Raw genomic sequence first — 20,085 nt, 5'->3', positions numbered from 1 at the left:
TTCAATTTGTATTTTATGACCATACAACGTAAGTATTTTTTATTTTTTCATTTTTTATCATATATTAAACTGTCAATTAATTTTGTTTGTAAAATTATTTAAAATTTCATTTGTACTCTATTGTATCGATTTATAAAACACTCGAAATCGTATAACGTCATTAACTTGACTAAAATAATACAGGTGCGTATATAATAATGTAAATAATCGATACGCAAACAAAATCACATTTTCGGTTTCGATCATTATAATTATTTGTTCGCGTGCGCTTTTTATACATTTATGTATTAAGACTACTGTTGTTCTCCGTATAATACTCAAATATATTATTATGATGTTGCGTAACGATTGTGTAGACAACGCAGTGATTGATTGATGTCCCGGTGAGAATACAATGACGGCAAAACATAAGTCCCATCGACCTCTTATCATTTATCAATAATTATATTTTTACACGCTCACACGATGTTAAGAATCGGTCATATACGATAAGCACCCAGTTTTTTTATTTTAGATTTAAGGAAATGAAGGTTGTATTATGGTTATTTTCATTTTTATTGTTAGACGAGTTCGTTGTCATACTTTTACAAGTAGGGAAAATTAATTATTTAATTATTTTTATCGATTAGATACTTTTTCAATATTTTAGTAATTAAAAAGGGACATTTTATGACTTTTTCATTAGCTTTCTGATAAAGTAAAACTATTACCGTAAAAAGAAAAACTGGACTCTTAAAGAATATATATATTAAAATGGTGATGGATTTTATTTTACAATATTCAAAGAACTTATATACGAAATACATAAATAACGAATCTCACAACAAAAAAAAAAAACTTGGTTAACAGATTTTGGTAAAAGAAAAAAAACCTTTGAGCTATATAATAAATAATAGATCACAAATTGTGAGTGTTTTTGGAATTATTTATAATGGTAGCATTATTATAATTTTTACTTATTAAAAATCAAACATAATTTAAATTTTAATCATGATGGATCTAAATAATTTATAACTTTACATTTACATCGACTAAATATACTATAAATATTAAGAACACGCGAACTTAAAAGCAATTTAAAAGAATATCAATTTTAAATTTAAATTTATGATTACATTTTTATGGAGAATAAATAAATATTTTCTTCAAAACCCCATTCATACAATATATAGGTATAAAACGTTTTCTTTTACGCAACATAATGACTGGGTTTCTTAAAAGTTAAAATATTTAATCCATCAATAATTTATGATTTTGTATTGTATACGAATAATACAAAACATTTTAATTTTAATTTTTGCTTAAAATTTAGGTAAAATAAAATTCAATCGGATCGGATTTTACTAAGTTCATAACTTAGTTTAGATTTAATTGACTAAGATTTATTATTTACGATAAAAGTTTAATAAACAAAGTTTTGTTAATTGTTATCAACATTAAAAACTGATAGTATGTACTATGTTAAATTAGTGTTATCAATAAGAGAACAGACTTTTTTATTGTGACCTATTTGGTTGAAATTATAATTGTTTATTTAATGAATAATACCACTAGCCACAAAATACTAATGTGGTTGAGATACTTTTACAATTTAAACAACAGTAAAACAGTGAAAACTTTAATAATACAACTATTTGTATAGATTTCTTTCTTTTTTTTATTTTGTTAAATTTCTACAACAATATAATTTTATTATAAAGCATAATATAATATATTATTTTTGTAAAAAAGATTTATGAGGTCGATCATAGTAAGTCCAAAATTAGTTAAATCTAATAAAATTGGTATACAATTGATTTTTCTATCAACGCTCGTGACTAAAAGTAATGATATAAAATATTTAAAATAATAATCTTGTAACTAATTTTCCAATTTTTACCCAATGGGACGTAGTTAACTAGCAACTCTGCGAATACTATTTTTATGCGTTTTTCATTAAGTGATCGAAATCAGAAGTACTATTATGAATAATTGCACCTACGGTTTCTATGCTCATAATTTTTCTATTACTTAAGCAAAATATTTTCAATTTGATACAATGCAAAATTAGATCGCTTAAATCGTGTACGTTTTAGTATAATGGGCTTGAGAACGTTAAAAAAAATTATACTTATTTTTGTATCATGTTATATAATTTTTATATTTTCAATTATATTTATTAGATAATCAATATTTATATACATAGAGTGAATCGCTAAGAACGCTGTCCCCATTTTTTATTTAATGATTCAGCTATACAAAATCTGTTTTTTAGAATCTTTAAATATAATTAAGTCTATATTTTCATTTTTTTTGTGAAATTATATGAACTCTTGATGTCAAAAAATTTAGTTGTTAGTTTAAAAGATTTTATACGTATTGCTAAGTACTATTTAATACAGACTTGCCAATATTTTTTAAGAGTGTATTACAAACTAGATGTGATAACTATTGAAAACTATTTGGTATATCTATATGTTTATAAATAATTCTTAAATATAACACACTACAATGATATTATAATAAATATTAAATTAACTTTTACTTACCACAGACGCGCCTTCAACAAGAATAGATTTGTCACCATGTTCCAACCAACCACCTCCCAAAATTCTGGTCGTGACATTTAGTTCGTCTGGTTTAACACATCTTTTGAAATTATCATAGACGTCAGCTACAACAAACAAAAATACGAACTGTAAATAGTATTTACATAAAACAAGTGTTTGGTAATTGTAGTGAGTTTATCGAATGATCTTAATAGCTATAAACCATCCACGGATAACAAGGACCATTTTACAAAAAAAACAGTGTTCTAATCTGTTAAGTATATTTTTACACTAGTATCAAGTTGATACTTCGGGAATGTAGATTTGTATCACACATAGGTAGCTAAACTATCTTTGAATGTTTTCAACAAATACCCACGTTAAAGAGGAGATAGGTACATATCTGTGTAATTTAAATATAACGAAGTTTATGAAGGGGCATGCGAATCCATGGGCAACTAATTTTAACATGAATGCATTTTTTACATATAACGAAATTCACAATAACGCCTAGTATAATATAGTTACAAACGAAATAAATTGAATTCAGGCTATATAACATTAAACCGATTTTCAATGTCATGGAATCTCGATCAGACGCGATATCATAATATTGTATTTATTTACACGAGTGAATTTAATCCCTTATTATTATGGTTAATAAGATACCGATTGGCTGATGATAATACGATCATCTGGTTCAGTTCGAAGAATGTACAAGTCATTATATATTTTGTAAATTTAAAATTACAATTTAAAATGCATCCCTCTAGAACTACAACTAACTTTATTTACACGTATATACGTACCACATTGTCTAGAAATAGTTTTATATAATAATATGATGCCGAGATTTATACGGTTATGATTAGTATTCATGTGGAAATTGATATGACGATTTTAGGCAGAACGCAAGGAATACGTATTATACGAAAGAATAGAAGGTATACTCGTACAATAATATAATATAACATTTATCGTACGTTTTCCTGTCAACCGAACGACGGCCTTTAATATATTATTATAGCTTAGTTTTGTTATAACATATAGATACCCGCAGAATCATGGCAGTGCAACGTGTCTAATACGCTCGAAAAAATACAGAATACGCGTTTTCTATTATTGCAGTTCATGTATTGCACGAATGAGTTGTACTATACAAGTGTAATATTTTCGCACGAACTGTGTGAAAACTTATCAACACGCTAATAATATGTTTACGCGTTAGTAAAAATATCAAAAAATGCTATTTTATAAATCGACACACTTTTTAGCAATTAATTAATAACTAAGAAATAATAATAAAGCATAAACTAAACGAATCATCAAATTTAAGCTTAAATACCAATATTAAATGATAATCTAAAAGTATTGAGCCCAACGAATCAATTTACTTCTGACTAAATGATAATTGTACTATCATAGGATATAGATTTTACCCACTAACTTTTTTCAGTTCCTGAAAAAATTAGCCAGTTCTTCCAGAAAACTTGGATAAAATTAAAAAAATGTGAAAAAACAGAAAATTGTATTTCAACAGGACACTTCTTAGGTATTACAAAAATCTATTAAAAAATAGAATATAAAAAATCTAATTTTTTTTTTTAATCCATAGTTATAACTACATAATATACCATAACGTGATCTAATTTACAAAATGTCAAAAATTCAATTTTTTAAACTTAAGTTTAGAGGATCAAATCAAGAAAACTTTATAAATAAAAATAATAATAAAAAAAAAAAACAAAACAAAACAACAAAATTCGTTGTCCGTCCAATTTTACAGGTCGGTGATAATTTATTTTCCATCATATTATAAACAATATTGAAGAGTACGGTGTTTATTTTCTTATCGCAAGGATAAAAATTATATGTATATTTATATTATATTAGTTACGGTCTCATAAAATATGCAAGTTTGAAAATTATTATAATAATTATAATGAGTGATTCTTCCCGAGGTGTAAACCATGTTATGTACGTTGTTGTATACGTACACTCGAACTATTACTACGATTACGATATTAAGTCTTGTTTATGAACATTTGTTTGGTTTATAATAATTAAATAAACGTGCATGTGCATACCGTATCACAAGAATTATTATAATTTTGGATGGGCTTTTAAAATACTAACATATCCGTATATTACCGAATCGGTTAGTCTTAAACAACATTATGTATATAAACTACAAGGCGGACTAGGATGATCCATAGCAACAATATATATAATTATTCAAAGCATTACTACAATAGACGTGGGTCATTATTGTAATAAATAAAAAAATGTCATGGCACCGAAAAATGATATATTAAATTCTTAACAAATTACAGAAGTTTAAATTAATTTCACTGATGGACAGTAGTTTTTTGGCTTTGTTTTATCGATCTGTACGACCATTTCATTAAAAAGCTTATCGAGTTCTTTTAGTTTCCCGTTCTGTGAATATTTCGCATAGTACTTAAAATGTTGAAAGGAATCTTGAGAAGAGAACTGTAATCCTCATATTGTTCTGAAAGTAGGGCTTTACAATCATCAAAAAAAATCTCATTTTTCCCGAAAAGTTTACTGATTGAAATTGGCGACACAATTCCCATGCCATTGTAATAATGAGATTTGTTTTTGAAATGATGTGCCATCGTTTATTTTAAAAATGTATGATAAATTGTAGAATAAATAATATAACATCTATTTTTTTTTTTGAACAGCAAATTTAAATAACATAAATTACATTGAAATTTAAGACATACAAGAGTCAACGATTTAGAATTCATCAATTTTAAGTTATTTTAAATACTTAATTTGATTATAATTAGGTAATATAATATATTATATATAACATTCTATTACACTGTATTTTTAGTTATTATGCAAATTATATATTTTATACGAATAATTGAAATATTAACCTATAATAAAAATCAAGGCGATATTTATTTTATAATAATATATGATTTAATCGTATTTTCAGTCACCTTTTTATCAAAAATAAAATAAAATTTAAAATCACATACCTACCTTTATTTAAAAACATTTTGTAAAGCGCTATTTACATGATAAATATTGTGTTAATGAACGAATTGTGATATGAATAATTTATTTGAAATTATAATAACAATAACAATTAACAGGGAAAAGTTACACAATGTTAAAAGCAGAAAAAATGAAAAAATAAAACATGTATAAGTAAATAGACGTTCAGAAAAATTATTATTATGCAATTATACAATAGAAGAAAGTTAAATACAATTTATACGGATAAACATTAAAATATTTTATATTTTCTACTTGAAGCTGCAATAATTTAAATTTATGTTTACGAATCACATAACGTAAATATTAAAAAAGCACGTTCTACAAGTATAGATAATAAATATTTATAATTTTGCAACAAGACTAAGTACTGATTTATAGTACTATCGTTGTAGTATAATCATATAGTTTTTAAACATCGATAATAGATGTATTAGCAAATAGTTGGGTCCAAGATTCAAGAATGAGGAATTTATACAGTATGCGTACCATTGTGTGCCTCCAATTTTACATTTACGAAATGTAAAATAAAAATAAAAATTGCACTTCTGGAGTATATTATCAGGTGCGTATACTCAATCTGTAATATTTTTTGGCGACGACAAAAAAATCGTTGCCAGTTAGGTTGATAAAAAATAACTTTTTTTTTGTAGATACAAGAAGATTTGCAACAAGTTTCAACGATAAAAAAATATTACTTTACTGTCATCCTCTACAAAATATTTCTTCCACCTGCAAACTTTTGGAGGTTTTAAACTGATTGTAATGTTCGCGACGATTGTCTTCAGTTTCTCTAAAGTTGTTCAATAATATCTGTTTATTCAAATGCATCAGGAACCGGACCAGAATAATTAAAATAGTACATATTATAATAATGTTCAGTTTTATAAAATAATTGTATTGAGTGTCTGATTATGTATTTTTTCACTAAAATATGTTTTGAACATTAAAATAATAAATACAAACTAATGTTTTCTAGTTTAATTAAGAGCTACATGTGTTTGAAGTAAATTTTTAGTTTTACAAACACTCAAAATATAATAAACTAAAATGTTTGATTTTGTGTACCCAACTTAAATATTTGAAAATCCAATTGATATAAATATTTTAAAAGTTAAATTATTAATTCCCATTAAGGATTCACGTAGTTGTGCAAGTTTTGAAGTTTACGAGGTACAGAGCAGATGGGTAAATATATGTAAGGGTGCGGGAAAATACACGGTGAGGCAACCTGTATAATAATATATACTAAAAGTAGAAACCTAAAATGTAATTCTATTCAATGAATATCAAATAGTCTGTTTTGGTTAAGTTTTTTACAATTCGAATTGAAAAGTATCGGTATTTTTAAACGCACCTGCAGTGAATTTGATACTATATAATGTCATTGTCGAGTGTATATATATTGTAGTTTTGTTTTTATTTCTAACTATGTTTCGTGTTTATCGAATGTATTATAACAGATAGTTTGCCAACAAACATCGTCTATACGGGATAATTCTTAGAAATGTTTGTACGTCCGGAAGTGATGGTTTGACGTTTATCCGGGGGTGAACGAGTTGTGAACGGATGGGTCTTGACGTAAGTGAATACCTACCAAGAAAACCCTAGTTTCCGAGCTCGGAAGTACAGCGAAGTCGTATTAAAAAATATATATATATATCAAATTATTTAAAATAATATTATTATGTAAACCTTACGTAGTATACGCTGCGCGGAGTGTCTCACTGGGAATTGCTTATAAATTGGTCACGTCACGCACCTAGTGGCGGCGGAGGTTTTGTTTCGTATTTAGTCGATTCATTGTATGTATACAGGAGGATCGTGTTGATTTTAATGCTAATCATACTTTTTTTTAGAAACTTTTACTTGATTTTAGTTTATTTTTAAACTAGGGTTTACAATTTTCAAAGAGAGTATTTTTTAAATAAAATTTTATGATTATTAAATGAAACGTGTATACTAGGTAATTTTATTACGATGCACCACTTATTATTTCAAAATAATTTAATGTTTTTGAAATTTTTTTATTTTACATAATTGAAAATCATAAAAGTATAAAATTGTTCTAAAAGAATTATATTTTTTACTAGTTTGTATAGTCATATTTTAAGATTTTTATTTTTTTTATAGATTTTTTAATTTTATATTTCAAAGTAGAAAATTATTCGAAAAGTTTTGATGTATACAAACCTAATTTCGGATAGGTATTTAAAGTTAGATGAGCGGAGAAGTGGATAAACATTTTGCGGGATATCCCTGTATTGTTTCACTCCGCTCATCTTAACTTTAAATACTTATAACTCATAAACTTTTCGATTTTCATGTATCCAAATATTTCGAAAACAATTTTACTTCAGAGTAAGAAATTAAAAATATATGTTGTTATTTAAAAGTGTAAAACTTTAAAAAAATAATAAAATATGTATTTTTTCAATTGTATTTATTTCATCTGTAAATTATATTAAAGAAATAATTTCAAAAATATCAATAGTTCTTGAAAAAATAACTGGTTCATGATAAAATAATTGCACTGTATAATTTATATCCACCATTTAATTTGTTCGATATCTGTAAAAGAATCAACACACTCGTATGAGAGTTTTCAACGTATAAATATTTGTCGGAGGACAAAGTTTACCGTCATAATAATTAATTACAAAATCGAGAAAAAAATAATACCGGTAGATATAGTTTCGTTTTTACGATCGTGTTAAGATAATCACTCTGTACAATACGTTTATAATTATTATATTCTATTGGGGAAGAAAAAAAGCTTGACGGCGACGAGCAAAAAAAGAAAAAAATACATTATGTGATTGGCAGCCGTCATGAAAAGGTACTATGCGGTGAATTTATGCCGCCGAGACGTCGGTCGTCACGCACGATTCCGTCGAAAAACGCCATCGTTATGCCGCCACCAGAGTGTATAATAATAATCGTAATATGTAGGTTGTAACATTATAGACGAACGTGGCAGCGGGCGTTTTGACCTATTTCTCGGGTGGAAGGGCAGCTTTTCCAAAACGACCATCCGTCGCGAATATTCCATCACCAACGTTATTATCGATAGACAAAATATTATTCGAATTTTTCCACTGCAATGGGTTTTGTGATAATTTTTAGTTTTACAGAATCTGATATTTTTTAAACTCTTATTTACAATTATAATGTTTTTAGATTTTTACTATTTTATGAATGAACATTTTCACGTGAATTTCAACGTATAAAAATTAAATTCAAACGAGGAGTAAAATTAAATAGGTACTTAAAAATAATAATAATAATTTACTACTCGTATACATATTCCTACCTATGAAATTTTATAAATTAATTTATAGTCCAGCACTCATATATGATAGTCGAATTTAAAAAAAAAAAAACCGATATTGGCGTTATGAAGAATATTTCTCTTCATTTACGTACACGTCACTCCTATTATTATATAATCTATATTCACATCTAAATATTATATGGGATTCCATCGATAAGAATTATTCAGGCTTAGTAACTCGGTGACAAACGTATGTATTATTCCCGAATACCGACCTCCTAAATTCTTCACTTTGCATCAGCCACTATTAAATCATATTAAACCGATAATAAGAACTTTACACAGTACTCGAGATTTTGTTGTCGCTCTATCCATATTATATTCGAATGCATAGAATGTGTTATGTAAATAAGTAGATATACCTACATATTATATTCATATACATAATATTGTATGTAGGTATATTATTAGGGTGGTTTGATTTATGCATATTATTGTTAAAATCTGATAATCGCATTCCAATGATAATATTTTAAAGAGTCGTTTCACAATCATAATTTAATATCAAAATTAAATTAAACAATTTCTGTGTACGCACTAATATCTATTTGTATGTAAGATAAATATAGATATAAATATACAGAAAAATTATCTCAAGAGGTGAGAAGTAAAACTTAGGTCGATATTTTATTTTGAGATGTCATTGTAATGAATTCTCCCCTCCAATTTATAATCGTTACAAGTTATGGAAAATCATATTTATGAATATTTGCGTTAGAAAAAACGATTAAACCTAAAAAAGCGCTATCAAAATATCTTCACAATATGGTTTGTTGTTAGTTTTTCCTTTCGCTTAGAAAAACTATCGAGAAAATTGAAAATCCACCTCTTTGAATTAAGTAACCAAAAGAGATTTATTACTTGTATATTGGCGTTACGTAGGACGTTTGTAACTTTTATTCCTATTGATGTGGTTTTTCTGGCAGCCATAAAGAAACGAAATCAAAAACTGTTAGATCCTTTATAATATAGTAGTCTCTCCATTACTACAATATTCGAAAAGTCAACAGTTACGGCAAAAAAAAAAATCTGAGTGCAATATCGGTATCATCGACTTTGACAAATTTAAAGTGTCGATAGCACGTATACCGATCGACGCGATGTGAATAAAAAAAAAATGTTCTTAAACCGCACGTGGAAAATACGTTTGTTCGTATCTGGACGACATCCAAATCTGTAACGCATCACCGCGTGTCCGCTCATTGTAGAGATTTCGTTTATCGACAGCCACTACTATACAAACGAACCGTTATATATTATACAACACATAATATGACATATATGTATACGCAATACGCATACGGTTTTGGGACATACAAGAGTTTAGAAATGAAAACGACGTCTCTTAAATGAATCACAAACACGAAAATAAATAATCGATGTTGACAGGTATTTACTTACATCAATCAGATGGGGTCGGGGGGCTTACACGCAACGATCGAAGTGGTGGTTGGCGAGTGAGCGAGTCCGACGGGATAAGTTAGTACGCAGAGCTTTGGAGTTTCCGCACGAATGTCCGGGTGCGATCTATATAAACTACACGTAAGAAACAACAAACTTTTGTATTGAAATCACGGACAGCTGGTATTGACATGGTATAATAATTATAACCATTAAGCGCCATGACTTGGAGCGATATTATTATTACTGATTTATTAATTTGAGTTTTTTTTTGCACTACACATATCATAAATAATAAGCAATACACAAACTGTTCGATTTATCCTAAACACTTAGTAAGTAATGCAATCCAGTTCTGTTAATATTTTTTCATGGTTCGAAGACGATCAGAAGTGAAATCAAATATATTGACCACATTAGTTTAACACATATAACAATGTTAATTTATAGTATTGGTAAGTTGAATGTTTTACTATTGAAAAAAATATCAGTGATCATATAAAGGTTTAGTTTTGACTACAGATTCTGTATGTATAGTTTAATATTAAAATCCAACAAATATAAGCAAAGTATGATATTTGATAACATTTAACAGTGTGTTTTGGTACATTATATATTAAAAAAAAATTTATAAAAATTTGAAATTCTAATATTATAGTATAGCTATATTAACGGTCGAAAAATTAGTCCAGAAAATGCCAAACTCTATTATAAAAAAAATAGTCTACATGGACATCTTAATCCTAATCAGATCTGATTGCGAAGTTTATAGACTGCAATAATCTCTATGAATAAATACACCTCATGAAGTAAATAACCTACAATGGACGGAAATATTCCAACGTACGAAGTATTGACAATTTTTTTTTAATATCATATTACGCTTATTGTACGTATTTTATTTTCTAAATAAAAAAAAAAAATTAGAAACGACGAGGTAAAAAATAATAAAAAGAAACGCAGTAAAAATTGTTACAAATAACGAGAACATCAAGGTTACAAATTGTTTGTAAGCTGTAATGCATTGTGGGTGGGCTTTGTTAAAAAAGCGGTCACTTTTATGATTATATTTTTTTGAAGACTTGAACAATAAAAAAAAAATACCAAATACAAAACCGTCAAATGTTAATAAGAGTTATGATGTATATAAAAAAAAAGTTTAATGTATTCGCAGGTAATCATCCCAATTATCCCATACAATAATAATTTAATTGATACTCATTGTTGCACTAGTCGTTCCGGCGCCTTTTAATGCACCAGAGTGTCGTTACATAAGTTTATTTATTTCTAATTAAAATATATATAATTTCGGTAAAATATAATGAATGGGTTTTTTACTATACTAAATTTATTTTAATAAGTATTAATTAGATATATTAAATTATATAACTTATACTTACAAGCGCAACGAATATCATGTAATAATAAATTAAGTTGACTTCATGAAGCGCACTACGATAGTACAATAAAATGTTAATAATCAATGAATAATATACTCGACGTACAGCAGCTATAATATATTTCTTAGGTAACGAGAAATCGTTATATACATTTTTTTACTTAGTGAAACTCTCCGACATTTAAGCATCATTGTTCGTTCGGCGAAAATTGCACTAAATATCTATAACCGGTCAACGGCGGACTGATTATCTATATGAAATATTGATACTTGAATATGAAATTAATCTGTGTGTTGATCGGTGTACCGAATACGAAAAAAAAATGAACAAAACATATTTAGATTTTGAAAGATGATCTCAAGACAAATTATAGTGTCAGCGTAAACCGATATGAAAGATGACTGTTTTCATAAAATATATGTCGACACTAGTCATATCATCTCTTGAGTCAAATAGTTAAAAAATATAACAACATAATAATATATTATAAAAATATATTATTATTTCGCGACTTTCAACCAATCCTCAGATTACCAATGACCAAAAATTATATTTTAACCTTTTTATTTGTTTGTAACCTTCTGAATACTTTACAAACATATAGAAGACCTTATTTTTTCTATATCTACACGTTTAATTTATATGAAATATGTGTAAATATCACCACATGGGTTTCGGAAACAAATAGGCACTCATTATAAATGTGGGCGCATGTAAACTCCACCAGAAAAAAAACAGGTAAAATTAGGCTCATGTAAACTCCGCCACTGAAAAAATCAGGTAAAATTGAGTTCATGTAAACTCAGCCAGTGAAGAAAATCAAGTAGTAGTATAAAATAATATGATATGTTATAAAAAAAATACTATATATATATATATATATATATAATATCATATCGTTCATATTAAATATTTAAATCATAGTAAAAGAAAAAAAAGCGGTTAAGTGGGTACCACTGTATATTAGGTGCTGTGTGGATCACTAGCTATTATATATTATAGGAATGTTAAATTTGAATCCAATGATAGGTATCATTGTATACGAAAAACGATTCTGAACGAAGATGATTTGTTAGCCTAGGATATAATTTCCAGTGGTTCGTAAAAAAGGTGGTTTATGTTTTAATGGCTTGAATACACCAAAATTAAAGTTCTTTTATTATTATTATGACCTAAGCTTATGAAAAATTTTGTATTCCATTTTCAACTCTTAGCTACTTACACAAAAGTTTTTATGAATTATACTTACAAAATAGTTTGCAAATATTTATGTATTTGACATTTTGACGAAGTTTTGTCAATATTTGAATTTCAATTGCTAATAAAAAAAAAATTGTACCTATGTATTCTTATAATTTTTTAATCAATATAAGAATAATTTATGAGAAACTTTGTATTAAATTTTCAACTATTTTGATTGGGCCAAAAAAATTTTATCGACACTAAAAAAAATTCTCAAAAAAATTGAAAATTTTAGCTGTCTATAAATAGCTCAAAAAAAGTCAAAATATTTTGAAAATTAAATCATGTCAATGAAAGAAAATGTCAATCTAAATAACTGGTAAATTTTTCAAGTATCTACGACTTATACTTTTTTAATAATAATAAAAATATTTAAAATCGTTTGAGAATAAATCATTATCGTTACGCTATTTCGTAAAAATTTAAAATTCAAACGCATTTAAAATTTTTCCTATAATGATACTTCGAGTTTTCTCTATAGCTATTTGAAGAAAAACTTATGGAAAACTTAGTGTTGTATTTTTAATCCTTAGTTATAAACACAAACAATTTTATGATTTTTCAACTTCAAAATTACTTGCGAATTTTCGCGTTTTTGACAGATTTCGTAAAAATTTGAGCTATAAACGCTTATAAAAAAAATTGTGACTAACGATTTTTAATTTTTTTTAGCTTCAATAAGAACAACTCATAAGGAACTTTGTGTTAAATTTTTTAAATTGTTTAGTCATCCAATTTTTTTTATCGACACTTCAAAAAAAATTCTCTTTAAAATCGAAAATTTCAGAAATCTATAAATAACTCAAAAAAAGTCAATCATTTTTTTAAAAAATTACTATATATAGATAACACTAACATATAAACATTTGGTGAAAATTTCAAGTATTTACAGTGATTAGTTTTTTAATTACAACCATGTAAAAAAAATCGATTTGGTCGAAAACTGGTTTTGCGTTAAAATTCCCGGTTTCCTGTCATTTTTTTTTTCTCGATTTTTTTGAAAACTGTTGGAAAATGTTTACTTTTGACCTCTATAATACACCAAGGATATTCACATTGCCATCGGAAACCACCCTTAAACTTTGAAATTGAAGCATTACTTCGACTAGTTATGCTGTACACAGACACACACAAAAAAAAACACATCATTGTAAAATCAATACATTTATCACTCCGTTAAGAATCTAAAAATCATAATACCTAAATAATCGTTATACATTATAATATAAAATCATATGTTTCATAAATTCATAATAATAATTAATAATCCTCCACATTAAAGAATTAAATCATAGTAAAAAAATCATAATAAATAATCGTTATACCTAATAATATAAAATCATATTTTTCATAATAATAATAAATAATTGTCCACATTAATTATTTAAATTATAGTAAAAAAATCATAATAAATAATCGTTATACCAAATAATTCAAAAATATATAGTTAAGTATGTCATACATGTAAACTAAAATGATGTGATATAATTTGTGAATATTTTAAGTCTTGTATTACTCCACTAGTGTACCTATTCATAGTATCCTGTAACATTGTCAATTTTTTTTTTATTTTGAATTTCGAAACTGGCGGAGTTTATATATACCCATTACAGGTAAGAATTTACATTAGACCTTTTAATACCTTTTTATCTTGACTGGTATTTTGGCGGAGTTTACAATCGTTTATAAATGTTAATGTTCGAGTATATTTTTAATACAGCAGAACGACTTTTTTTTACACCAAAAGCTGAATAATATAGACCGTCCCTGCTCAGAATCGATAATTTTTGTATGAAATGATCTATTATTTGATTCAAATTTAAGACAGTGACCTTTTAAATCACAAGTTATTTGACAATTATATTGTGCAGCAGAGCGAATTCCTCGGTGTTTTTACTTACTTTTTACACAAATATTACAAAAATATTTCCCTGTTGAATTGGGTCGTAAATCGAACAAATTTGAAGTCGTTTTATTTTCAACTGACTGAGTTCACAAACGTTTTATCAAAAGGAAATCGGGCTAAAACATATTGAGGATTCACGATTATTTTTCTAAAGAGACTTATAACATTAATCGATTTTCGATTGGAAAAATAAATACAAATTATAATGCGTACACAAAAACACAAGGAATAATCATAAACATTTGTTCAAATAAAGCTATTCAGAAACATAATAATATGTTCGAGACAGATTGATGTTCATTTTTCTTTCACTTTTCTTTCATCTGTATTTTTATATTTTGTTTTAAGCTTTTTGATATATTTAGAATATTCATAACACAGCTCATAGGTAAAGGTTTCATGTACTAAAATCGTGACATAAAAATTACTACATCAACTGTGTACACCTAACGATTTGACAGATACAATAATTAAAACTGTCTACCTGTCAAAATTTTTGTCTCGCCCAAGCTCGGCTAAATAATATAAAAAAATAATACTTATTTTGATTCAAGTGATAAAAAATTATGGTTTAAAAATAAATTAATAAAAATTACCACACACTAAAAATATAGTGGATTTCAGTACTTAAGTATTATGCTATTCTAAAGTATAATAAATCAAGTCATTGATATTTTTAAATAGAACAAACAAAGTAATTATTAAATCGTTGATTTAAGGAAAAAAATGTTTGCTTAGAAGCACTTCATTATACTCTAAATAGCTTATTTTCATAAATTTAATGAAAAATGAATTTAATTTTATTTTTCTGGGTATTTTAAACCAAATATGTAATGTTAGGTTCTGAACGGAGAGTCATGAATGTATTGATTCTACAATGAAGGGTGTTTTTTTGCTTTTGTGTCTGTGTACGGCATAACTTGTCGAAATTATGCTTCAATTTCAAACTTCGGAGGTGGTTTCCGATGGCAAAGTGAATATCCTTTGTGCATTGTAAAAGTCAAAAGTGAAAATGTTCCAGTAGTTTTCAAAAAAATTGGTAAAAACAAAAGAAAAAATGACAGAAAAACGGTAATTTTTACGCAGAATCAGTTTTCGACCAAATTGATTTTTTTATATGGTTGTAACTCAAAAACTAATCACTATAAATACTTTAAATTTTCATCAAATGTTTATGTTAATGTTATCTACACACGGTTAAATTTTCAAAAAATTTATAGAAAACTGAAATTTTTGATTTTTCTAAGAACTTAGGAGTCACAATTTTTTTATAAGGATTTAAAGTTCAAATTTTTACGAAATACGTCAAAATCGAGGAAACTTACAAGTAATTTAGTAGTTGAAAAATCATAAATTTTTTTTGTATTTATAACTACGGTTAAAAAATTCAACACTAAGCTTTCCATAAGTTTTTCTTAAAATTGCTATAGAGAAAAATCGAAGCCCCATTATAGGAAATATATTATGAGCGTTTAAATTTTAAATTCGTTTAAAAAGCGTTTAAAGTTCAAATATTGACAAAACTTCGTCGATATCATAAATATTTGTAAATAATTTTAAAGTAAAAAAATGTATGAAAAATGTTGTAGAAGTAGCTATATACATATAATATTGAAAATTGAATACAAGATTTTTATAAGTTTGGCTAACAATAATTATAAATTAAGTTGAACGTTGGCAAATTAAAAAAAAATTATCAATGGTTTCAATTTTTACTAAATCCAAAATCCACTTGTAAAATTACGATTTCTATCAAATAATTTTAAATTTTTGTTATAGTTAATAGTTACAAGTCGCAGAAACTTGAAACATACATCAGTTGTTTAAATTGGCATTTTCTGTACATGATTTAATTTTTCAGGTTATTTAAACATAAACCACCTTTTTCACCACCCAGTGAAAATATATTTTAGGCTGACAAATCATCTCCGTTCAGAATCATTTTTCGCATATAATGATATCTATCATTGCGTTCAAATTTAACACATCCATTATAATGACCATTCTATGTGCGAGATCCGCCCGATAACTACTGTACATTTATCTTTTTATATTCAATATATAAGATGTATAGTATTAAGTTGAGAATGTTTAAAAATGTACAATTTAATGAGTCAGATCTAATATGCAATTGTATAAGCCTCCTTCACATGAAAAAAATCTACAGTAATTCCAATCTTAAATTACAAACAAACTTCAATTTTTCACAATTTATCAACGGCTATAAGTCATTTTCTAAATTTGTGTGCGACACCGAGAATATTACTATAAATGTTATGACTTATAAATGAAACTGTTGCCTATATGTGATAAGATAAGATAACTACGGACCATCTAACTTCGTGTATACCTCATTATAATAATGTTGAATAAATTTAGTAGGCATAAGACATAAGACATATAATTTATATATTTTTGTACAATATATTGGGCTCACTGCCAGTAATAAATAAATAATAATAATAATAATCATATACCGATTACCGATACATCTATATGCAGTGGGAATATTCTTTTTTAAAATTATTTGTACTTAATTTCGTGAACTTGGACATTAGCATTTTATAAATGTAAAAATGAACAATAATAATTTTAATACTATGAATAAAATAAAATTAAGTTATTTTATTTTATGTTTACATTAACTGCGTAAGTCCACGTTATCTTATTTTCGTTTTAATTTAATTGAGTTTAATAAAACTTAGAACTACGTGGTGCATATTCTTAAAATCAAGAGACTCGTTTTAAATACCAAACTTTGTAGTAGGTCACGTAATAGATACATTAAAGTAAAAGTTAAAAGTTGCGGTGAACGTATAAGTACGTGAGTTTTCACCCTGTATAATAATGTTTTTGGTACTATGATTTTTGAAAACTTATCTATTTATATAGTGTAGTAATAATTAAAATAATTTCTGGAGTTATTGTCCATGATCACAGTTGTCCGGTAGCAATAACAAAAAATAATCGTGGTTAGGTCAGAATTAATTCACTAATGTCTTAAGTTACCCCGTTAAGTTTTGTATGCCAAAAATTCAGCAAATCCAATTGACAGGCAACAGTTTTTTTTATATACTTATCGTGATTTCGTAATTAGACTTGTATTTGGATGATAATCATGAAATTGAGTAATTTAATTAAGTGTATGCATAGTTTGAATTTAATAATTCATTTTTAATTGTGTTTACCGTAACTTATTACGTATTTTGTATAATATGTTGTTTTGTTTTTATGTCGTAATGAGCAAATAATTACCATATTATAATGACGTATTAAAAAAATTAAACATAAAACTGTTAGTAACATACTTAAATCTTCTGATACTGTTTAGAAATAACTAAACCTTAAGGCAAAGTTTGATTAAACTTTAGAAATTTCATGAAAGCCGAATCGAATTTTAATGTTTATATTTATATTAGAAATCTTCAAAACTACAACTTTTTGGATGGTTGTTATTTTTTTTTTTAAGTTCCTCCCAACACAATATTTGTATTTAAATTATTTAAAGTACTATTAATAAAACAATTTTGCTCCATAACTTTTGTTTGACGTATAACTTACCGGATATGATAGTTTTATAAATTAGCTCAGTGAGGTACATTATATGTACTAAAAATATTTTTGAATAAAAAATTAATTAATTTAAAAAATGTATAAAATTAATTGAAAATGTGAAAATGTGATTTGACAAAATACATTATAGCAGATTTCTGAGATAATTTTTAAAATTGATTAATAATATTTCCGAGTAAAAATATATAGTTCAAGACAATAAATCAAGTATATATTGTAGTATCAAGTATAGTAATCAAGTATAATATATTATTTATGAAATCAAAATTTAACTATAAAACTATGTATAATATGAAAATTAATTGAAATAATTTAAATAATATATGGTATTGCAATAGATATTAGATAGGTACATCAATTTATTATTTCAATATAGATAATCTGAGTGTATTAATAACAAATATAATAGTGTTTTTTTCATTAACACTTTCATTCTACTATATTAATAATGAATTAATACAAACTACTGTTTAATAAGACAAATAATAGATTAATAATAAAATATAAAATATGAAAATAAATTTGTTTTTAATTATTTTATTTTATTTGCTTTACATTGATACATATTTTTTCGTATTCGAGGGATAGACTGATTTAATACAAATCTTGGATTTGAAATACAATTTTATGAAAAAATATTTTCAGCTTAAATAATATCTCAAAACAGATTTGTCATTAATTTTGTTACATGGTTATATAATAAACATTATAGATTTTCTACGTACAATATAAAGTGTCATCATTCATTATAAAGACTAGCTTCCAAATTAAAAATCATATTACGAACAATAAAACGTTGGAAAACATTGCCAATCTTAATAGAAAAGAAGAAGGAATATTGACACGCCTAAGAATTTGATATAATCGCTACACCTAAGTGATTACTTAATGTACAGAGAAGAACAAATAAAATGCGCAACTTGTGGAGTCTATCTGACTATATAATGTTAACTTTGTAAAGAAAATAATTGTCAAATGTCAGCCAATCGCCACTGCTGTCGAGGCTTAATTTAATATTAACAATAAAAAAAATAGTGTGTATAATCCACAAAAATAAAACGAGCGTTAAACTAAGTACTCTTCTTGCATAAACAAACAAATAAAAAATGCTACAGGAGACGATATTATACTATTATACACCTATTTTAACGTTATGGCATAACGCGGTAGTTAAAAAATAGTGAGTTATTATATTTTGGGGTTTTATTTTGAAATAAAATTAGAAGTGATACAGTTATAACTTATTTTAATCAGAAATAAAAGTAAGATTTTATACGACTCCTGTTATTTAAATATTAGTAAATCATTCGAAATCAGATGTATAAGTATACCGTGCAAAAGAAGGTAATACATTGTATATTGCGACTAAGTATTATATCATACAGCGCATTGCCGAAAATATAAATACAGATAACCAACGTATTAAGATTATTAGGATTCCGAGTTTTATTACAGACTCGAGGTAACGTTATAATATACTCTAGAAAAAATTAGGATGAAGCGAACAATATTTATACGACACACATAACCTAACCTAATATTTATCTTCAACACATCAAAACTCATCAATATTTATATTTTCACAATGGAAAATATATTTTTGATCAAAACTTTAAGCTAATAGCAAATTAGCGTTTAGTTTGTAATTAAAATTTTTTAAAAACATTT

The 20,085-nt window shown here is 26.1% G+C and overlaps 1 protein-coding gene across 2 annotated transcripts in view; it reads right to left on the bottom strand.

The window, feature by feature from the left end:
* LOC114125221 (14 kDa phosphohistidine phosphatase) overlaps window positions 1-20,085 on the bottom strand; it is a 167,695-nt gene that overhangs the window by 33,434 nt on the left and 114,176 nt on the right. For both annotated transcript variants that reach the window (XM_027988771.2, XM_027988780.2), the window contains exon 3: window positions 2,529-2,653. In XM_027988771.2, coding sequence (XP_027844572.2) covers window positions 2,529-2,653 — 125 coding nt within the window. The remainder of the gene's footprint in view (window positions 1-2,528; window positions 2,654-20,085) is intronic.

The sequence above is a fragment of the Aphis gossypii genome, chromosome 3 (genome assembly GCF_020184175.1).
Source record: "Aphis gossypii isolate Hap1 chromosome 3, ASM2018417v2, whole genome shotgun sequence".
Lineage (NCBI taxonomy): Eukaryota > Metazoa > Arthropoda > Insecta > Hemiptera > Aphididae > Aphis > Aphis gossypii.
Note: the sequence above shows the minus strand (reverse complement) of the source record. Positions and strands in the feature narration are given on the sequence as shown.